Source organism: Microplitis mediator, chromosome 6, assembly GCF_029852145.1.
Source record: "Microplitis mediator isolate UGA2020A chromosome 6, iyMicMedi2.1, whole genome shotgun sequence".
In the NCBI taxonomy this organism is placed as follows: Eukaryota; Metazoa; Arthropoda; class Insecta; order Hymenoptera; family Braconidae; genus Microplitis; species Microplitis mediator.
Window position 1 is genome coordinate 16,753,707 of NC_079974.1, and position 24,232 is coordinate 16,777,938.

Here is a 24,232-nt window from a genome sequence, read left to right on the forward strand (position 1 = left end):
AATCTTAATTGTTTTTCATTTTGTTTTTTTTTATTACAAGTAGAAATTATAATTATTTTTGTAGGGTATGAAAAAAAGATGGGAAGAAATGATGAAACAGTTTCAAAGCCTTCCATTTCTCACTGACACACCGCCCAAAGCCAAAAGAAAAGCAAAAATGGAGCAGGATTTAAAGCAACTGGAGAAGGATATAGATATGATAGAACGCCATCCTCATATTTATGTTTACGACGATGATAATGATGGCTAAAAAAAAAATTTATTTATTGATTTATCCTGTAAAAGAAAATCGATATATACAATTGAATGGTCATGATTAAAGTCAATAATAATAGTCGGTAAATAAAAAACAAAAAAAAAATTAAAATTCTTGCCAAGTTTCCGTAATAGTTTCATCATTTTTATTAACAATCAAAGTGAAAGTATCACCGCTATTAGTTTTACGTTTCTTTGATCGTTTTTCACTCACTATATTCTCACTTTCTTGTACTTTACTGTTCTGCTGATCACTGAGTGGTCGTAGAGAAAGATTTTGACAGTTTTCTTCAACTTCATTACTAATAGAGACAATTCTATTGTCATGTATAGCCGGTATATCACAATAAAAACACTTGACATCATCGAACTCATCATCCAACAGTGGATGAAATATTCTACCACAATTAGGACAGTTTCGAAACTTAAGACATGTTACTTGCAATAGTGTAATAGCGCATCGCGGTAACCGATGACCTACTGGACATGTTGGTTTATTCCAAGGTAAATCAGTTACCATTTCACCGCACAAATTACAATATTCTGCTTCAATTAAACTTAATTTAGCTGTTGCAGACAACGCATCTTTTGCCCGTTTAACTGAAATACATTTTTCCGTACTTTCATCTTCACCAGCCAAAAAAACTTCCATATAAAGACGTAAAAAATGAATAGAAAGCCTCAAATCATCAGATAATAATTTTTTTTTCGATATCTTAATCATAAAATCAGCTGCCGAATGAACGAATATCAATGGCTGAGCTTCTGATACTTCACCAACAAAGTTATCAATCTTCTTAACAAGTTTTTTATTCTTCATAACTTCTGTAATCAATGTTAGCCACATGATAACACGAAGTCTGTGAGTACTCAATGATTCTAAATCCTCAGAAATAACTGGGAAAATTCGTTCTGGATTAGCATCACGTGACGCCCGTATTCTTATTGATTCCAAACAGTCCCAATGATCACCAAGCGTTACGTCGTCTTTATTTAAAACTTTCCAATGGTCAAATTCGTCATCTTTGAAGTTGAATAAATAAATTGTGCTCGGCTCGCGATTCACTAGATGATCGTACAATACATTTGGACTTGTGACATTTACTAATGTAACGCCACTTGGTGCACGTGCTAATCCCAAAAAATGAACTTTTGATGGTTTCATATCGTGACTGATACTCTCGCTAATTAATTTACATTTTTTCATTGTTATTAAATACATTTTGCTGTCTTGTGTTGTTATTACTAGTCGATTTTTTCCGATCGAAGTTAAACCTGAAATAATTAATAGTAAATAAATATTAAATAGTAATTAAAGTCACTTTCAGACAGTGCCCCCTATTTTTTAAAAATTTTCAATGACTCAATTGTCAAAAGTGTATAGAAATTTTATCAATTAATTTAAAAAAATTAAACCATTGATTGAAAAAAAGACAATTTTGCTGCGGTATAGATTTAAAAAAAAATAACTTAAGGTAAAAGACCTAGTACAGATCAGGGAACTAGTATTCGATCACTCCATGAATTAATATATTTATATTTAGTAAATATTGATATACAAATATATGAGTGATCGAGTACTAGTTCCCTGATCGGGTATCGGGTCTCTTACCTTACAGTTGATATCAATTGGGAGTTAAACGAAATTTATTAAACAAATTTCAGTAAAATCTTCATGTCAATTTTAAAATTCGAATTTTGGAGGCTATAATTTAATCGACAAATTTTGTTTAACTTCTAATTGATAACAACTGTAAGTCATTTTTTAAAAATCTATATCTCGACGAAATTATCACGAAGTTGTTCTTTTTTCAATTAAAGTTTCAAGTTTTTTTTTTCAATTAATTCATAAAATTTTGATACGCTTTTGACAATTGGAAGTCATTGACAATTTTTAAAAAGTGGAGGTTCAGAGAATGTCCTGAAAAATAAATAAAAATTACCAGATATTGAAAATCCTGGTAATTGAATGTGTTGTTGTCCCAACAATTTTCCTTTCTTATCAATGGTTAACATTATTAAAAAATAACTCTTAGTAATAATAATATTTATAACTTCATTAGTGCGTGTATATTCTTGTATAAAACTGACAGCCATACGATCAGGAGTAGACTCATATTTATAAAGTGATTCTTTAATTATTGTATTATTTTTTTTATTTATTTGAAGACCATAAACTCGTCCATCAATGAATCCAACGACAATTAAATATTTATTGGTATCAAGATTTACCCAAATAAGTTTTGAAATTTTAACATTTATATCAAAACACGTGCGATAGACAATCGTAGGCTGTACTTTCAGTTTTATTTCAAATACTTTCATAACTTTCCAGATGACTAGATCACCGCTACGGTACCCAGTCACCAAATAGCTGTAAGACAATGATTTATCTTCATAGAGTGGACTCCATGTTATAGCTGTTCCAAGCAGTCTCTGTAAATTACTTCTAAATTTACCAGCATTGACAAGATTTGTTTGAATATTTTCTGGGTCATATTCCAATTCATCTTTTACTGTTTCCCACCATAACGCTGATAAATTACTTATCGAGTACCAACTATTCCTTATTTTAGTAGTTACATCTATAGCACCAGTTGATGTAACAACAGCCAATAAACATTTTGATGGTGATAGTAATTTAATTGGTGACCAAGATACTCCAACAATTCTTGGTGTATGATCTATTTTATCTGGTATTTTTGGTGTTAACGTTACGTCTAATAAAAATGAATACATGTCGTTTCGACTGAACTCATTTATTATTGAATTCATGTGGGGTAAAAATTGTCCGATTGGTAAATAACTTGATGCATAAATAAATGATCGTTTGAATTTAGCTGTAGGATATGCACACAATGGATTCGGTTGTAATTCCTGTAATAAATATAATTATTGTATTAATATAATTGATAATAAATAAAGTATATTAATAACCCTGTTAAAAAAAATTATTCAAAACAATTAGAAGTGATTCAATACTATTATTATTATTCTTTATTTAAACCTTTGTAGGATTACTGTCTGTAATTTGAATGTCAGGGAGGATGTTAGACATATTGTACTTGAATGTCCAGCTTACAATCCACAGGAAAAAATTTCTAGGCCCATGGATAGACGAAAATTGCACTCCAGATTTGCGTGTACCTGAAGATCGGAACGTTTTCCGCGCAACGAATAAAGAAATTGGAAAGTAAAAAATCTACTGAATGACTAGATTTCAGAAATTTTTCGCATATAGATGCTGGTATGTCAGCCGAAAATCTTCGGCCACCCCCAACTTCCGGAACTATCCCTTAAGCAGTCAAATTGCATAAATTTTTTTCATTTTCGTTGCGCGAAAAACGTTCTGATCTTCAGGTACACGCGTAGATTTGCGACGTATTTTAGATTTCAGGAACAAGGAACAAATTAAATCCATGTTATATTATTTTATAAATGTATTCGCTATAAGTGATCTCGAAAACAGTTTTATGTAAAACCCTCTGTTAAGAAGTTCATGTAATCCTACGAAGGCTTAAATAAATAATAATAAATACTATATAGATATACATTCATCATTGAGTAAATCATTTTCTTTAATCAGGCAAGTAAGTGATTAAAAATAATTATTTTAAATGTCTAGTTATTTTTATTTTTAAAATAAATAAATATAATTTTGAAGTTAGCAGACAATTAAAAATTATCTAATTTTTTTTTTAACAATTTAATTTAAAAAACTAAAAATATGCACATGTAGAAAATTTAAAAAACTAGGTGCAATATTTTGAAATATTATTTTTTTTTTAAATTTGTCATTTGTATAAAAAATACAAAAATTATTAGACGTCGGCTAATTTCAGTATCATAAATATGAGTGTAAATGTAGCAGACATAAGACAATTTTTTAATTACATATAAAAAAATTAAACAATTAAATTGATAAAATAAAAAAAATGCATGTACTGATTTTAGAATTTTCTAAAAGTCCATTTTTAATTTTTTTGTTAAAAAACTTTTATTTTATCATTTAAAAATTAAAAAAATTGTCAATTGTCCGCCAACTTTTCTGTCATAAATAAATAATGTTAGTAAATAATAAAATAAATAAATAATTACAAATATATGAACTCCTTTTTCGGTTAAAACAGAAATTTGATTATCTTGTGACCAATCAACAGCAAAAGGAGATATAACAAGTTCTTGTATTGATAAATTATAATAGTCACTGGCTTCCATTTTAATAATTAATTATTAATATAACACTCATAAAATTAATTATTCATACATATACAGAGTTAGAGTTGTAATAAATAAATAATTAGGTTGTGTTTTTTTAATCATAATAACAAACAAGCCACATGTGTGAAGGGTAAATACGGATATAGTGATTACGAATACGAAGTATAGAAAATACGAAGGGTATGAAAGGAGAGTGCGCCATTTTTAAATGCCCGCGCATGCGGATAAATAAAAAGCGGTAAATTGAAAACGGGACTTGATAAAAATGTGTGTTTGTAAGAACAGTGAGAGCAGCAGTTGTGATATGAAAACCGATTGTACAACAGAGCACCCTCGCATTGGGGAATTATATTGCTCTAACATACTTCCGGAACACCTGTATTAACGATGTTTTGATATATCCATACGTGTGTGTAATTTAAAGACAGCAGGGGGCGCGTGATTTTTTTTTCTCAATAATTCAAGTCCAAAATGGCGAGTGTGTTGTGAATGTATATTGAAACGCAGGTGAGAGATAATCACTTTTTTATAATACCACTGTTAATATTATTTATTTTGTTCATTCTAGGTATATATATATGTATATACATTTTAAGTTTAATTAATTGTGTAATTGGAGTGTGACACGTGGATAGCGTAGTAATGTGGACAATAATTATTATATTTTGTATCGTGTCAAGGCGTTACCATGTTGGTTTTACTGTTAAATATGTCATAGCATATCAAACGTGATAAACTATTTTATTCTTACCTTTTTTTACCTCCTTTATAAAACAACATCACTCAAATGTTATTCTTATATCATTCATTATTTTTATTACCATTTTATAAGTGCTAGTGAAATTAATTTTATTTTTATACGTATGTATGTATATTATTTTTTCTTCTTTTTTTTTCGCGGTAATAGATTATTACCGTATGAAATTTTTTATTATAATAAGTCACTTGTCTCACACGTTTTGCTTCGAAAAATTATACTGATATGCCGTGACGGATATTGTCTTGTTATTGTTCAAATTATCGTTATTTATTTTTTTTTCTTTTAAACTGTACGATTATTTACATACACGATTTTCCAATAAATAATGTAGATAATGTGTATTTAACTTGGCTTTTTAGAAAAAAAAAATAATCATAATAATAACAACTCACACACTCACACATACACGTGTTTATCAATATGTTTTTTTTTTACGTTCTTGAACTGGAAACATCGCAATTAACCACGGAATTATTTATTTTTTAAATATTTAATTCAATAGATATAACAATTTTTTAGCGGCGCGTATCCATTTTTAATTATTTGACACTTGAATTTTAATGAGTGTGAATGGAGCAGGCATCAGACAAATTTAAAACTATAAATAAATAGAGTAAATAATTTAAAAAATGTACTCAGTAATTTTTAAATTTTTTAAATGCGCATTTTTAAAAAATTTTATTTTATTAATTATTTACTCGATTAATAATTTTAAATTTGACGTCTGCTACATTCACACTCAAATTTTATGATAGTAAAGTTAGTGGACATGACAATTTTTAAAACTTTTAAAATAAAAATAAAAAAATACATGTTTAGAGAATTCAAAATTTAGTACATGCCTTTTTTAAGTTTTATTATTTTAATTATTTCGTTTTTTTATTGTAATTAAAAAATTGTCGTATGTCTGCTTCATTTACACTCATAAATTTTTAATGATTTTGCACTTTTTGAATTTTAATTGTAAAAAATTTTTTGAACTATATTTAGATTGATAATTTAAAAGAATACTGATTTTTTTTTGTACATCGAATTGAAGGACTATTGTGCTTATTGGAGTCTATAGTTAATTGATTGTTTTGTCATCAAATCTCTTATCATAAGCTAGTGAAATAGCTAAGGCTACCTTATCAGCTTGATAAACTCTACCACATTTATTCTGAGCACTTACACGTCGTAATAAACCATTTGTTTTTTCCAAGTTTTATTTTTTATTTTTTAAATAAACTAAATCAATTGAACAAATAAAAATTAAAAATAACAATAAACAATTAATTTATGATCAATAATGTTTAAAAATAATTTTTATTAAAAAAAAAAATTAATAAAATACATTTGATTAAATGTTATTGACCTAAATGAGTATGATTGTGTTGAAAATTTGTCGCTATAATGATTAAAAATTTATTTATCATAGATTAATCGAAATAATTATTATATTTGTTATTAAAAATATATATATTTATATGTAAACAATTAAAATTATTAATTCTTTGTGCTAGATTTTATTTCGCAATCAATATAAATATATATATACATACACATTAATTTCATTTAAATTATCATTCAGCTTCCATATTAATGACTTTGATATTTGCACTATATGTAATATATATATTTGTATATATTTTCATACAAGATAATATAATTACTTTTATGTTATAATATTATTATAAGTATGTAATCTCTCGGTTGTCTGTTTTAAGTTATTTAACGAAAAAGTAAAAAAAAACTTACTGCATATTTGCTACAGTAAAAAAAAAAAAATTGACATGACATGTTTACTATTTCACTTTACAGTACATTAAAAAAAACTTATTTCAGGTTCCGAGTGTCCTGCTGTGTCAACATGACCGCTAGTAAATGAGAAAGTAAATAACATTGGGCATTGAAAATAAAAGTTTTGATCAGCAAGACAATGTACAATGAGCTACAGCGGGAACCTGCCAGATTGGCATCAGTACAACCCACCGCAGCATGGACGTACAGGATCGTCCAGCTCACAAAATGCTAATCCCAATCATATATTTCACTCTAGTATTAATCCACCGGCTCTAGATTCAATAAATTTATCGACAAACGAACGTCAAAGCAAGCACCACCGCAATGACGTCAATTATTCACGAAATTACGCGTCGACGGCGATGGCTGGACCGAGTTGTGCGACAAACTCAAACACGGGTGTCCACATGGGACTTTCGGGTTGTGTGGGTCATTACGGTTCATCGCCGTCGAGAAATCCGATGATGGAGGGCATGCCGGGTTCAATGGATCCGCGTCTGGCGCCTGTAGGTCCACTTAATGAACCCGAATTACCGCATCGGAACAATCAAATGCCATTCAACCCACCTAATAATCATTCAAGTGGATCAAATATAAGTAACATTCATTCCAGTATGGCTCCACAGACCTCACCAGTAGGTCCCATGTCACCAGGAGGACGTCAAGGTCCACCATTTGGGACTTGCAAAGGTCCTTGCTGTAATCCCGACACGAGTATTGCTTACCAACACTGGGAAAAATATGGTCACTATCCAGCAAACGCAGCCTACAGAGATAACATGCGATCTGCTGGTTATCATATGGAAAATCGACGCTTTGTACCTGACATGAACCTTAGAAAAGATTGTATCGAAAATAAAGAATTACCACCAGCACCATTTCCCGTAGACAATCGTCGTAACTATCCCGAGTACAAATATCGTAAAGAATTATCACGAAATTATCCTAGCTCTAGTTTAATTCAAAATTATAATCCAATGCAAAATTATAATTTTACATCGGAATGCCAAAAGTGTCCTCACTCGGTGAAAGAGTATTTAAGACGCAGTGGCCCTAATTCACAGGCTAATCATTCACAAAATCAAGGAATCATCAAGTATCCAGAGCAACAAAGTGTTATTGTACAACAAAAGTACAATAATAAACAGATGTCATATCAAAATGGTGCTCTAGGAACAAATAGTATGCCAACATCAAGCGCAAGTAATCTTCCATCATCAATACAAAATTCATATTTTAATCCTCAACTACCTCGGGATATGGCTAGAGATTTTCCACGTGAATTTCCAGATCCCAATGCCGTTGGTACTAGATTACCGACGTCACCTTCAGCATTACACGGACCTTATCAAAAATATCACGCGTATCAACAAAAATTATCTATGCAACGGTTTTCAATAGAAAGTCATTTGCGCGCAATGACAAGAGTACCGGGTTATCAATCCCATCCTAAATATCAAGAATATCTGATGAGATATCGTGAAATACTGAGATTACAACAGAATGCTGACTATCAAGGAATGCTTCAAGAAACATCTAAATTACCAAGTCCTTCTAGTGGTCCACCTCAAATACCACCGATTAATTTACAGTTTGATCAGAACGGTGTTCTTATCAATACTAATTACAATCCTGGACATTTTCCGGGGATTCTTAATCCTGTTAATCCAATTGGTACATCAGAAAATACAGACAATACGGATAATAATAATCAAACTAACGTTATCAGAAACCCAATGGATCAACAGCAAAATAATTATAATAAAATAACAGAACAATCATTAAATTTATCAAGAAATCGTGATAATTTACATAATCAAGAAAATTATATGATGCAAAAAAATGATGCCACGGATTTTGATAATTTAATAGTTAATGTTGATGACCTTGATATGTCCCCGCCTATAAGAACATCAGCGGGAGATACTCTAAGAACAACGACGTCAATGCCTACGATTGATAATCAAAATTCAAAAGAATTTACAGACAAACCGGCGCTTGATGTCCGACAATTTTTAGCTAATTGGGATGAAACTGAGGAAGAAGAAGCCACAGCTGCAAATCTTTCGCAAGCTGGAATGAATAATATTGCATCAGTTGTTGCAGCCAGACGAGCTTCTGTTTCACCACCAAAACAAATTATAAATGAAGATAATCGTGAATCACAACAAAATAAAATAAATAACGTTGATAAAATTACCGAACAGGCAACGATAATAGATGCTAATTTAATTGTACAAAATAATGTTGATAATATAAATGTTACTGGATTAAAAACAATTGAAGAATTAGCTAATTCTGGTACTATTGTCCAGTGTATACAGAGTGATAGTGATGATATACCAACAATTCATATTGTTGATCATTTGCCAAATGAATCCGAATTAACGACAATTCAAACGGTATATAGTGACGTATCTTCATTGACAATGGAACAAATTGCTAAGGCACCAATTGAGATTATTAATGAAACACCTGAGGGTACTGAGACAATAACACTCTACGAACCAGGCTCTGATGTTTGTACTAAAATAACGGAATGTAATGATACTACGAAAGAAGCTGGAGGTGTAATTGTCGTTGATCAAGTTGTTGCATCAATAATTGATGCGTCTGTAGAAATTGTTGAGGCAACAACTGAAACCGCAAATGATAATAACAGTCGAGATAAAACATTGCAAGTTAATTATGAAAAATCATCATCACAAACTGATAACACGGATAAAAATACTAATAATGATAACAATAATAAAAATAAAAATACTAATGATAATGATAATAATAACAGCAATGATAATAATAATGACAGACAAATAAAAGTTATTAACGAGTCGAGTAAAATTAATCCACCTAATAATGACAGTAATAATTCTTTAAATCTTAAAAAACAACATTCTTTTGCAAGTGAAGAATCGCACAATCCAGATGATATTAGTTTACCTGATCTACCAATGTCTGAATGTACGCCTATTTCAACGACATTGAATACGCCTATTCATTCTGACAGTGAAGAATCACCAGAGCACGTTACTGATTTATCAATATCAACAAATCCAATAGAAGTTATACAAAATAGTCCTATTATAAGTTTTTCACATTCGCCAATTAAAATTGATCCTTATGGTAACTTAGAAAATGGAAGATTAAATGAAAAACCTCCTGAAGATTCATTGGATTTTGATTTTAATGAACAAGACAATTTAAAAAATAAATTTAATGACAGCAATAGTAGCGTTAATAATAAAAATAATAACGATAATGACAGTAATAAAAAAACGGCTGTTGAAGATTTTGAAATTGCAAGAAGATCTAGTACATCTGCAAGTAATACGACAAATGTCTCTGCTATCATCAGTATCAGTAATGATAATAATGCACATTCACCAAATAAACTTGAACTTGAAGATCATCATAAGCAAGTGCCTTTAAATTTAATATCAATGGATAAAAATAAATCTCCAGAAAAAGATAAAGAATTTTACCCATCATCGGATCCTTTGGTTGGAATGACGCAGTCTTCAGACTCAATATCAAAAAATAATTTAGAAACCTCTGATACTATTGGCGACATTTCAAATGACATGATACAATCTGGCGATTGTTCTGGTGAATCATTAGGAGCCAATACTATTCTTGGTAATTCAGTAAGTCGCATATTGTCATCTGATGAAATAGACACAGGTAAATGTCCGTCAATTATAAATACGGAAGATTTTCAACAGTCTGACGAACTTGATAAATTATGTAATATGTCATTAGACGACTCTTGCATGATGCCATTGATAAGCGATGATAATTCAAGGTTAGCAAGGATGCCTATGACGTCTATTGAAGATCGATCATTAACAAAAGTAATGACGAATATATTACCCATTAGTGATATAAATGTACTTGAATCGTCAGATGACGACAATGATGATGAACAGTTAGATAAAGAGGACGATGACTGGATAGAAGTTAAGTCTTTAGACGGTCACGAAAATTTAACTGTAAACTTATCCACTAATGAAATGGTACATAGTGATAAAAATAGTACTGAGAACTTGCTAAGTAATTTACAAATACATTCCAATGAGTCAGACAAAAAAACTCATGGTAACTATGACGATGTTATACAAATTAATAAATATAACAAAAGTTGTTCTGCTACTACTGATACGGCAAATACGTCAGCCGAGTATAATTCAAAGTGTGATAATTATTTAAATAATGACAAATCGCGGGGTGAAGATAAAAAAAATTATATTCCTTCTATTTTTGATATTTCTGGTGAATCTCAGAGCACGGATTTTGATAAATTTGAACGCCGGAGACAGGAGAAAAATAATGATCGGTTAAAGTCATTACGAGAATATCGTCGAGATAAATCTGTTGAAAAATTATCATTAGGCAAAAATGATTCGAATGATTATGACTGTAGTCAAGAAGATAATTCATTATCTGATGATTCGACAATAAAAACTAAAACGATCCAAGTTCGTGGTATTATTTTACAAAATAATGATAATAATGATAACGCTGATAATAATGAAAGAAATAAAAAATTTAATAATAATAATAATAATAAACAACAAATGGATGAAATGTCGGGTGTACAGAGTGATAAATCATTTGAGACAATATCTAATGCATTTAGATCCTTGGAAACGCACACAGTTACAAAGTGCTTTCGTGGTGGGCATAAAGATACTGATGTACAAATACACGTTGCTAATATTAATGTTAAAGAAAAAAGTGACGATGAAGCAAGTGAAGCCATTGACGCGATTGAAATAAAGATAAATGTGTCACGTAGTGATAAAAATCGTGGTAATAAACAATTGAACGATAAATTAACTGATAGTGTTAATGAAATTTGTCGCAATAATAAAATACGTGGCTTCTTTTCATTTCCCGAACGTGAAACAACAAATTATTCACCCAAATCAATTTTTAATTATCGTCGTCGTAAATCAGTGCCCGATGAATTTGACACTCGGAAGTCTAAGTTTCACAGTGAAAAATTTTATCGCCGACACAGTGGGGGCCACAGTTTTAAATCATATCGACGTAAGTCTAATGAAGATAAACATTTTATTGATAATAACAAAAAAGTAAATTATTATGAGAATTTAAATTCAACTAATAGTAATAATAATAGTAGAAATTTTGAATCCACTTTAATGCAAGACCGTAAAATAATTGATAAAGATAATGACGATAGTTTTAATTATAACGTTAATTTAAATCAAATGTCTCGTCAATCACACGATGATTTACAAGAAACACTAAAAAATAACACGAATAATATTTTGGATATTATACCAGAAGATACCAAAGAAGACGAGAATAGTGAATCGGCCGGTGATTTAAATAAAAGTAAAGACGCACCACGTAGATTATCGGTAGACACAACGTTAAATACTTGCCGTATTAATGATCTAGATAATATTGTTTCTAGATCACCGTGTGACATGACACCTGGCCCATCTGATACAACTTTAATAAATAACATTTGGAATAAATCAAATTTTTTAATCGACAATACATCATCTTTTGATTTTGATAATTTTGACGTTGCACCAAATTACAGTAGCAATAATAACAATAATAATAATAATAATGAAAATGATAATAACAGTCAAACGAGATATTCACTGATAGACGACGAGGATGGTATATCATCGCGAATGGATGCAGAGGTGCGTAATAGGAGATTGGAAGATAGCGAAAGATATCGTAATCCGTACTCAAATGTTAGACAATCTAGTCCTGATAGCTTGGGGATTAATCTTAATACAGTTCCGGTTTACACAACTAAAGATGGCAAGATAACGTACAGTCCAAACCCACGATACACTTATCGCGTTCTACTTATGGAAGCGAGACAACGCGAAGGTTATCCGATGATTAAAGATCTATATCAGCCAAGAGCACAATCGAAAGATTACCAAGAAAAGAGATGGAATAAACGTAAATATGAGCCAACTGACAGAGACAAATATTTAGATACGGGTAAAAGAACCAAGTCAATGACTTGTAAGCTTGGGAGTGGAAGGTGGGGTGATAGTCATCATGAAAGACAGTTTAAAATTAATAACAGAGTGGTCAACAATAAATATGAGTGCAGATCGAGAGATAGGGTTGATGATTATGATGACTTTATTGGTGATCAAAGTACTATTTTTACGGAAATTTCAACTCCGTTGAATTATTCGCCGAGTGATTCGACATTTAGTTATGATCATCATCGACATTCCCAGTCCATGATGTACACCAGCCGTAGGAGTGAAGATTTTTATCACGAGGATGCGTCGAATTTTAAGAGAAGGCATGATGGTAATTTAGAATGGGATCGTGCAATTGATTTACCAAGTGGTTCTTCGATTAATCACATTAATTATGATAATAAAATAATAAGTAATGATAATTTTGAAGGTAATAGAGGTGTAGAATCAAAAATATCAAATGGAGAAGAATTGGAATTATTTTCAAAAAATTTAACACAAGTTCATCATGACTGTCATGATCAAGACGTTACGGATACTTCAATGTCTACTATTGTGAAATCAAATGTTATACCTTCGAAGGAGATCCGCAGCGTTGATGAAAGACGTGAGATAACAGCGAGAGAAAAAAATAAAATGACCCCTGATTCTTTAGATCCTGAAGCATCGAATGACGATGATGATGATTTTAAAGATATTGGGGGTAATTCAATAATGATGATGAAGCCACCAGCTAGCGTTGATACTGAGCAGGATTCTCAAGCAATGCTTACTGACAGTGGACTTGAATCTTCTACTACTTACACAGAAGGTAGTAAAAGTAGTAAAGAGCCAAAGAGATGCCAAAGATGGCCAAAAAAATTGTTACATCATGTGGAAAAAGTTGATAATATTAAAGAGTCTAAAAATGATAATAATATTTTTGAATCAATAGTTGATTTAAATGTTAACGATGATATTGTTTTACCAGTTACTAATTCTGATAATAATGTTAATAATAATGTTGATAAAGTTGATGATATAAATAAAGATAATGCCAAATTGTTTGTTGAAAATGAAGGTGAAGAAATGAGGGAAGAGGAAGAGGAAGAAGAAGTAGAAGTAGAAGAAGAAGAAGAAATAGAAGATAAAAATCATGAAATAAGAATGGAAGAAGAAATTAAAGTACAGGAAAATATAAATAAAACAATACCAAATATTACAAATATAGAAAAATTAACGAATTTCATGTTGTTAATAAAAAATAATAAAAATTATGACAGTTCAATGCTAAAAGGTCTTGATTTAGCATTTCCTAGTCATAAAGTAACTCGTAAATTAAATTGTCAAATTAAAATTAATAACGAGGCTGCTGTCAACGATAACGATAAAGATGAACCAAATAATAAGAATGATAATAAATTAAAAGAGTTACCAGCGTCATTATCGTCATCTGTGTGTACAAAGCAAATGTCAAATTTTATTGGATTAAAAAAATTAAATGATGGAACGATATTAAGACGGATATCTAGTGATGAAGTTGAATCACGCAAAAGAGATAATAATATGAGTATTTATTATGAAGACATAAGTAGTTATACTGGTGCAGGAACTTCATTATCAACGGCAACTGATGCGATCGCTGATAGAAATATTATTGGTTACAGAAAATTTAACGTTAAAATGGCGAGTGATAAATTAGTCGATGTACAAACAGATAGAGAAGCTGATACGTGTGATGATATGCTACCAAATGACACAGCTATTTGTTTATCTTTGAAAGATTTATCGGTTAATGACAACAGGCATAAGGATAATGATGAAGACGATGATGTATTTGAAAAACCATCAGTACCACCAGTTGTTTTTGGACCTTTGAATAATCCAAATTTGATTAAAACCCACGAGCCTGACAGTGAAATTTCAATAGAGTCTGAAGTTTCAAATTATATTGACACCCGTAGTTCAACACAATTTGGAAGTGATTGCGCTGAATCCAAACAAGAAAGTGATGACTTTAGTAATAATGGTGGTATTAATTTTTTGTCAACGTCTAGTCAAGAAGCCATCGATGCGACTGATCTTAATGACGTGAGAAAAAGTTTAGTATTAAGTGGACTAAAAAATGACAACTGTGAAACTCGAGAGCAGCAGGAGACATTTGATAAATTAAATGATTTATCAAAAGTTGATGACGACAATAATGATAATGATGAGGATGATGATGATATTGAAGTTAATGTTGTTGATGATAAAACAGAAGATGATAATAAAAATAATAAATGTGATATTAATGATAAATTATTATCATTTTCTGGTAGAATATCGAGTGAAAGTGAAGATGATTCTAATGCTCAAGATGCATCGCCATTACAAAGTGATAAAGTTGAAAATTTGAATGTTAATGAAAAAGAAAAGGAAAAAATATTAAGTTTTACTGGGCGCATCGACAGCCCAGAAAATCATATTGATATAAAACAAAACTCACCGGTTATTTTTTTTGATGATAAATTAGAAGATAAAAATAATAAAGATAATAATTTAAAAGTTTTAAATTTTTCTGGACGTATACCAAGTCCTAAATATCATTTTGATACATTTTCAATTCACCAATCTAATGAGCTAACGGAGGATTTGAATACATCATCAAATATCAATGAAAATACGGATAAAAATTTAACATTTTTGGGTAAAATAACGAGTGATGTGAGTGGAAAACTGTTGGACAGTAGTAAGAAACCATCAACGACAATTGTGTCAGATAAAATACCAAAATTTATAATTAAAAAGACTGATTATTCATCAAAATCATCATCAACTATATCACAAATATTACCACCGTCAGATATATCGTCACTAAAAAGTATAGACACCAAAGCATCATCAAGTCATAAAATTTCTTCACATCCTAAAATACCAAAGATGATAATAAGAAATTTAAAATCACGTCCTGGTACACCGACAGTTGAAGAAAATGCTGTTGAGTTATCGTTTCCTAAAGCTCATGAGGATCAAAAAATATTTCAAGTTAAAATAAAATTGGATGATAAAAAACATCATGAATCGCGTAAGGATTCAGTTAAAAAATCAATTGGAATCATTGAGTGCAAAGTACCCAAAATGAAGATAAAACTTGACGATTGTCAACCGAAAATGATTTTTGAAAATGCGAGTATGGAATTATATGACAATGATTCAGAGTCTACGAAGAATGTACCGAAAGTTAAAATTCGTAAGATAAAAAGATCAACATCACGAGAAGGAAAATCATCATCCAGCAAAACCACTAAGAAAAGTGAGCATTCAGAAAGATCAGATAGATCAGAAAAATCAGAGCGTACTAGTGGCAGTAGTAAGCCTGATAAATCTGGTGAGAAACATCGAGTTGGTGACTCAAGTCGTGATGTAAATATCGAGGAGAGACATGAAAAAATTCCAAAATTAAAAATAAAAAAATCTGAATCACGCGTTTCTCAGTCATCTCATGATTCGAAAAAGAAAAGATCAAAAAGTCCAACAGATACTTCTAGCTTGTCACAAAAAAGTCATCAGAAAAAATCATCAAGTCGACATCGAAGTGAAACTAAACAGCCAAGTGAACGTTCACCGTCAGTAGACAAAGAGGGAAATACAAACTCTCATACAAGTATGTCAGAGAAAATACCGAAAGTAATAATAAAACGTGCGTCATCAAGTGCCGAGTTTAAGTGTGAATTAAGTAAAGATGGTGGCGATGCTATTAAATTAGATTCTAAATGGCAACCAGAAGTTAAACTTGAACGTTTTAAAGTATTGGATACAATGGCTAAAGAATCATCGCATGTTAAAATTCCAGTTAATATGCTTCAAGTGCTGACAATGACTGATATATCACATGTGTCCACATGTTCAAAGAGAGATCGCTGGACACGCACGTCGTCTGATCCAAGTGATAAAATTCATTTAAGTTCGGATAGATCAATCAGTAAAGGCAAGCGCAGGCATTCGGATTCCGGGAGATCAGGAAAAGGATCATCAAGTTCTAGTTATCACAGCCATAGTCATAGTTATAGTCATACTCATGGTCATGGTCATGGTCATGGTCATGAGAAAAAATCTAATGTAAGAAGAAATTCAACGAGAAGTTTAAATGATGATTCAGATACTGAAGATTTCCCGCGAATTATCCGGCGCGATGGACCAAAACGTCTGAATGATGAGTCGAGTCAAGATGAAAGTCTTGATACTAAACTAACAGCGTTCACTGATTCATCTGAAAATCATCACCAGCATCAACAACAGCAGCAGCAGCAACAAAATCAAGATCGAAATCAAAAAGAGAAAGCAGCCGTAGTTGAACTAACAACACCAACGATAGCAACAACGACAAGTGCAGAAACTATGAGTGAATTTGAATTTAGTGCAACATCTTGCAGTAAAAAAATTAACGATTTAATAACAGAACCAACTGTCACGACACTTGCCAGTGAACGTGACGTGACAGTAGATGTTGTAAACAAAAATATTGATGATGTTGATGTTGGTGAAAATTATGAAGTACCTGAGTCAGTGATAAAACTTGAATCGTCAGACGAGAGTCAAACAACTATTGAAATTCTTCCAGCATCACCAGAAGTATCACAACCAGAATCCGAAGTACCAATGCCACTTGAAGGTAAACGTAGAATAGCTAATGGTGATATGGCACAGTTGTATTCAGAGGATGCGATACCAACTCAGTTTGAGCTTGAACTAGAAATAGTTGATAATAGCTCTGAATCATTGGAAGTTCCTGTACCAGAGATAACAAGTTCTATTGTTGATAATTATTGTTCGCCTAGTTATGCGGAATCTGTTAGTACTGCAGTTGGTGATGGTGATAATAATAAAGACAGATGGAAGAGTCGTAGTGATAATATTGTTGATAATACGGGTGATGGTGGTTCAACATCAATGGCAATTAATTATCACCATAAATGTGATGTGCCGAGTGAAATAAATATTTGCTGTTCTGATTCGTTGGTTAAAGAAGTTTTGGCGGCTAAAGAAACTCTTAAACGTTGTCTTGCTAAAACTAAAAGTGAATATAAAAATAGTAGTAGTAGTACTAATAATAATAATAGTAATAGTGATAATAATAATAATAGTAATAGAAGTAGTAGTAAAGTTAAATTATTATCATCAAGACCAAAGACTGCGGCGGAAAAGAAACAAGGCGCTGGATTTGATGTGACGAAAAGTTCTTCAAGCAGAAAAGATGAAATAAAAACAGATAAAAATCGTGTCTTCCAAGAGAGTGGAGTTTCGTGTGATGTTTCACGTAAAGATTCAACAAAATCACATCATGAGGAAGTTGATAGAAAACATGAAGGAAGTAACAGAAAACATGAAGAAAGATCTGATAGAAAACATGAAAGTTCCGATAGAAAACATTCAAAGTCGAAGAGAACTAGTAGTTCTGATAGACGAGAAAAACGTTCGAAAATTGAGTCAGAGAGTTGTAGTAGCAGTAGTAAAAAACATGAAGAAACATCTGTCAGTGTAACAGCTGCACGTGACAGCACTCTTTTGGTTAACGATACGATAAAAAGTCTTAAGCGTTCAAGAGAATCGAATGATTTAAGTGAATCTAGTAATTCTACCTCGAAGAAAATAAAATCTTCATCATCTTCACATTCTGCTGAAAGCTCTAGTTCTAGATCAAAAGCATCAAGTTCTTCATTGTCATCGTCATCGTCAACGTTGTCATCATCATCATCATCATCATCATCAAAAAAACATAATTATGAATCTGGACGTTCTAAAGACTCAGAAAATCGACAGCCATGTCCGTCACCAAGTACTGATAGTTCAAGTAAGGTATGTAATTATAAAATACCTAAAATACCTAAACAACATCATCATCAGCAGCAGCAGCATCATCAGCACCAACAAGAATTAAAAACAACCACGACTGAAGTTACGAAAAATGTAACAGAGATAATGCCTACTTTAGAACCAGCTGATCAAGTTAATTTTGATCTCAATGAAAGAGATACTTCTAGATCTCCGCCGGAAATAACAAAGCAAGACAGCACGGAATTGAATCCCGATAGTCCGAAAAAAGTTGATGACAAAAAAAGTGAAAAGGATGATTCTGTTATACATCAAGATTCCGAAGCTGTTACATTTGCTGATATCGTTGCGCAAATGGCTTATCATGAAAAGGTTTGTTTTAAATATTATTGTTGACTATTTATTTGATGATTAATAAAATATATTATATTATTTAATGAATTATTATGTTTACAGGCGACTATTAAACACAAACGTTACTGTATATTGTGTGAGAGATGGTTCCCAACAACAGAAAGGCATAGAAGACATTTAACTGGATATCAGCATCGGCATACTGAACTTACCCAACGCAGAACCGTCCATGCCTTATTCATGCTGTTCACTGGTAAACCATGTCCTCGATTATTACCTGCCAGTATCGTTAGGACAGACTGCGTACCTGGTGAACCAACTCCACTTCAAATAGCTGTTCAAGTAATTTATTTATTCTTTTAATTTCTGTGTAAAAAAAAATTTGTTCGAAAAAAGTTTAATAATACTGAAATTAGCCGACGTCTAATAATTCTTTGATTTTTTTTAAAAACGATAAATTATAAAAAAAAAATATTTCAAAAAAATACACTTATAGTTTTTTAAATTTTCTACATGTGCATATTTTTAGTTTTTTTTTCTTCAAATTTAATTGTTCAAAAAAAAATCAAAAAATTTTTAATTGTCTGCTAACTTCAGGATCGTAAAAAGTTTAATAATATTGAAATTATCCGACGTCTAATAATTCTTTGATTTTTAAAAAAACGATAAATAAACAAAAAAAAATTATTTTAAAAAATTGCACCTATAGTTTTTAAAATTTTCTACATGAGCATATTTTTAGCTTTTTTTTTTTTAAATTAAATTAAATTATTGAAAAAAAAATTTGAAAATTTATAAGTCTTCTGCGATTAACGTTTTTGGAACAAATTTTTTTACATGGGTTTTTACTGACATACATTTTAATTGTTAATTAAATTTAATATTTTTTATCAATAGTTTTTTTTTTAAAATAGTCTATAATCGATTGGGGTAAACCCAAGTTATTAATGATAGCATACTTTATTTAATTAAGTTAAAAATAAAAAACAAAAAAAACAGTAATAAAAAATTTTTTGATAGCGTAATTGAACTATCGATAGTTTTAATGGACGGGTTATTATTAATTTAATTAGTCAATTAAAAAAAAATATTTCTAATGACAATAAATTTATTTTTTCAGGATGTAGCGATAAGTTTGGAAAAAGGCGCCAGTAATAAGAATAAAACTATTAATGAAGACAACAAATCGTGAGTAAATAATTAATAAGTTGGTTAGCCAAAGATATTAGTGAAATGAAAAAAAAAAAAAATACAAGTTTAAAGGAAAAAATATATATATACATAGTTATACATATATATATAGATATATATATATATATATAAATACACGAAAAATCAGTTAGTTAATTTAGTGTATATTTAAATAATTTGAATTTGCCAAGAGATTTTCGCGGTATTTCAAACAATTGTACAAATAAATGTTACGAGTACGTTATACTCGTGGTTGTTTAATTCACGAAAAAAAAAATCTTATCTCATAAGTCAAAAAACAAAAAAAAACATAAATATTAAACATAATATATAATATATTTATAGATATAAATCTTATTTTGAAATAATATATTGATATTTATTTATGTGATTTCGAGTATGAAATTGCATGGATATTACATACACGTAAGTATGTTCGGGTTACACGAGTAATATATATTTTGAAATAAATCACTTAAGAATTGTGGGAATTAATTTTTTAAGTAGACAAAGATTTTTTTTATCTTTATTTGTAAATCGGTGATTTTAGTATATATATATTTAGCAATGGACAAGGGTATTAATATAAATATAATTATATTTTTAAAAATTTTTTAATATGTTTGGCCTTTTTATCCACTCTCTTGCTCTTATAAATAATTTTTAGCCTACGTTTAATTTTTTTCTATAAAAATAATGCACGTGTGCCTTAATTATACATTGAATTTTAATGATACTAAAGTTAGCCGACGTCTAATAATTTTTGAATTTTTTTGAAAATTAAATTGTTGAAAAAAATAATCAAAAAATTGCTAATTGTCTGCTAACTTCAAAATTATTGAATTTTACAAAAACAAAGTTTTAAATTAAATCAATAAGTATACGATTATTATATAAATAAATGAATCTCTTTTAATTCAAAGCCTAAAAGGGCACTAGTTTTAAATGAATTTTTTAAAAATTTTATGCACGTTTGTTTGGCTTTTATATTCGCATTTGATAATCATGTTGAATTATTTATAACTATTGGTAGAAACTTATTTATAAAAAACAAAATATTAGCACACATTACGTTAGAAATTTTGTTTTTAAAGCAAACAAAAAATTCAATACCATTGTGACCTTATAAAATATTTGATTGCTACGCTAGATAAATATTTTGCATTAAATATAAATTTTATATAAATTTTTTGCTGTAAAAATATTTTTTAAAAATATTTATGTGCAATCATATTCGGAAAGTATTTTTATCAATACAAAAAAAAATTAATATATATATATATTTCTAACTAAAATATAGACAAATTTTTAAACTGCAGAGGCTTATTATGCTGATAATAATGAATTAATATTTGAGCATTTAACATAATCAATTGAGAGTGGTACCATAAATTATTTCTTTATAAAAAATACCGCCAGAAAAAAAAAATTCAAATTATTATCAAACATTAGATGTGTTAATTATTGCAATCAGTGTGTGTTCTTTGTGCCTAAATGATATAAAAAAAAAAAAGTAATAAATATCTATTAATGTTTAATAATATACTGGACATAAATATATAAAATATATATATTTATATTTGTAGACATGTACAAAAAAATTAAATGTGCGATTGAATTGAATGCCGTGTGAAATTTGTTATTAAATCGTAATTCGAATGTGCCGTAATAGATTTTTATCATTACATCGAATACAAATGAAATAAAAAAAAAAAAAAAAAAAAAAAAAAAAACTACAACTAAGGAAAAAAAATAATTAAAAAAATATACCTTCAAAAAAGTATCTGCCTTATTAATTTACAATGAAAATGTAAACACAATAATGCAGTTACATTTGTGATAATAAAAAAAAAAACAGGTGAACAAATATGCATAATTATTTATCATATACATATTTATTCAGTAAAAATAACAATAAACCTAAAATAAACAGAAGTTAAAAAAAATATAAATAAATCGATTACTGAACTCCATATAATTATTTTGCAACTAAATAATCGAGTTAACTGTTTAATAGTCACTGTAAATTTGTACCTATAATACATTAAATTAATGTTTGTTTTTCTTTGCATTAGACAGTATTTGAAAAAAAAAAGTTAAATTTAAATAAACACAATACGTGTGTTGATTTTCACTGTTTCTTGTTATATAATTGTATTTATATAAATATCTATAAATATTGTCTTATTGAAAGTAATTAATTAAAATCGATAAAAAAAATAAAAATTAACATATTAAATATATATTGACTATTTAACAATGCTCAGAATTTTTTCATTGGATTATTATATTTTAATTAATTTGTCGGTCATTTAAATATAAATTTATATAAATAATTGTTTTTTGAGTGTACAAAGTGTGTTTTCAATTGAAGTTATTTATAAATATTTGTATATGACACAAAAAAATATTAATTATTATTAAAAATAATAATATAAATATATATTTATACGTCAGTTTAATACATTAAGTTGAAAGTGTGATTGAAATTTAATCACACGATTATTTTTTAATTTAGTTTTGAAATTTTATGTGGACAGGGTTTTTATTCAATGGATCTCTTTTATAATAATTTTTTTTTTTAATTAACATTACCATTATTTTATAATGAATAAATATAGACGAATTACTACAATACAAAATAATTTTTCAAACAAATAATCAACGTTACCACTGTTTATTTTTAATTAAATTTTTTATCGAACATATTGTTAAAAAAAATTAATAAAATCTAGATTAATTTCATCACTTAAAAAATGCTCGTTATTATGAAATTTAAATTTAATAAATTGTTAATAATCTTTATAGTCACGGAATTATTATTAAAAAAAAAAAAAAATACAAAAAAAAAATATTTGTTTGATGTACTTAGGGGTCATATTTGCGAAACCAAAACTGCGTCGATTGAAAGCCGAAATATTAATTTTGAAATAAAAAATTTAAAATCGTTCATATATAAAATATTGATGTTTAATAATACAGCGGCTGTTATTTTTTGTTTACAGCCGTTTTTAAATGTATAAAGTAATCATATTAACTACTTAACATTCCGATATCATTATCATCAAACTTGTTGAGTTTTGTTTTTTTGTTTAGTTATTATGCATTAAAAGTACTGCAATTAAATTTAATTGTCTCAATGATAATCTATAGATATTTTTGCACTTTGGTAATTAATTTGACTAAATTTTTTTCTTTGCCTATCACGAGTGATTTAGATGTTAAATTTAAATTAAAATTTAATTGAGACAATTAAATTTAATAAAAATACTTGTGCGTTATTACATTGTTATTATTAATTATCATTTTTACGGTTATTATTGTCATGAATTATTATTATTATTATTATTGATTTTATTATTATAATTTTATTTGATGTATAAAATCTATATTTGTTATTTGTTATTTTATAAATGAATAATAGTTTTATGTTAAAACGTTAATAGTTATTAAAAAAATGGTTTTTACACGGGCATTTTATTCGCGCATTTGCATTTTAATTTATATCATTATTATTAATTAATTTTAAATAAATAATTGATTAAGTGTACGTCAATAATTTCGAATTTAAGATGAAATAATAATAATTTTCATTTAAGTAATTTAATACATTATTGTAATTATTATTATATTTATATTAGTGATGGTAATTAGGGTGATAAAGCGCTGGACGATATTAAAAAAATTAATAATTTGTTTATTTAAATGATACATTCCTTTGAGATGAATTTTTAATCATCAATTATTATATTAATGTTTTGTTTTATGAGTGACGGATTACCAAAGTGACCTTCAACATTTTATTAATTAAATTTAAAATCGTCGCTTATTTTTTTTCATATTTTGTAATAATTATTTAAAAATAGGAAAAGAGTTATGCAGAACGGGA

General features: G+C 29.0%; 2 protein-coding genes across 5 annotated transcripts; one reads left to right on the forward strand and one right to left on the reverse strand.

Annotated features, from left to right (window-relative positions):
- Positions 1–8: 8 nt before the first annotated feature.
- Positions 9–5,737, reverse strand: LOC130669849 (uncharacterized). 4 transcript variants are annotated; one of them, XM_057472969.1, is made up of 5 exons: positions 5,228–5,737; positions 4,354–4,466; positions 2,199–3,132; positions 375–1,530; positions 9–246 (listed from the first exon to the last, which is right to left on the reverse strand). In XM_057472969.1, exons 3-5 carry the CDS (start codon positions 3,028–3,030, stop codon positions 120–122), a joined length of 2,115 nt encoding a protein of 704 aa, XP_057328952.1. In that variant the 5' UTR covers positions 3,031–3,132; positions 4,354–4,466; positions 5,228–5,737; the 3' UTR covers positions 9–119. The 4 variants fall into 4 exon arrangements, with proteins under 4 accessions (XP_057328952.1, XP_057328953.1, XP_057328950.1 ...); XM_057472970.1 differs by lacking the exon at positions 4,354–4,466; XM_057472967.1 differs by lacking the exon at positions 5,228–5,737 and having other exon boundaries at positions 4,354–4,796.
- LOC130669847 (uncharacterized) lies at positions 4,815–22,076 on the forward strand. Its single transcript, XM_057472965.1, has 4 exons — positions 4,815–4,983; positions 7,061–19,170; positions 19,255–19,494; positions 20,273–22,076. Exons 2-4 carry the CDS (start codon positions 7,162–7,164, stop codon positions 20,342–20,344), a joined length of 12,321 nt encoding a protein of 4,106 aa, XP_057328948.1. The 5' UTR covers positions 4,815–4,983; positions 7,061–7,161; the 3' UTR covers positions 20,345–22,076.
- Positions 22,077–24,232: the final 2,156 nt, after the last annotated feature.

Excerpts from the sequence above, each read along its gene's own strand:
- LOC130669849 (XM_057472967.1), bottom strand. The coding sequence starts at position 4,473 with ATGGAAGCCAGTGACTATTATAATTTATCAATACAAGAACTTGTTATA. Across the intron at positions 3,133-4,353 it reads AAAAAGGAGTTCATATATTT|GAATTACAACCGAATCCATT; the intron begins GTAATTATTTAT and ends TATTTATTACAG. Across the intron at positions 247-374 it reads GAAACTATTACGGAAACTTG|CCATCATTATCATCGTCGTA; the intron begins GCAAGAATTTTA and ends TTTTTTTTTTAG.
- LOC130669847 (XM_057472965.1), top strand. The coding sequence starts at position 7,162 with ATGAGCTACAGCGGGAACCTGCCAGATTGGCATCAGTACAACCCACCG. Across the intron at positions 19,171-19,254 it reads AAATGGCTTATCATGAAAAG|GCGACTATTAAACACAAACG; the intron begins GTTTGTTTTAAA and ends TTATGTTTACAG. Across the intron at positions 19,495-20,272 it reads CACTTCAAATAGCTGTTCAA|GATGTAGCGATAAGTTTGGA; the intron begins GTAATTTATTTA and ends TTATTTTTTCAG.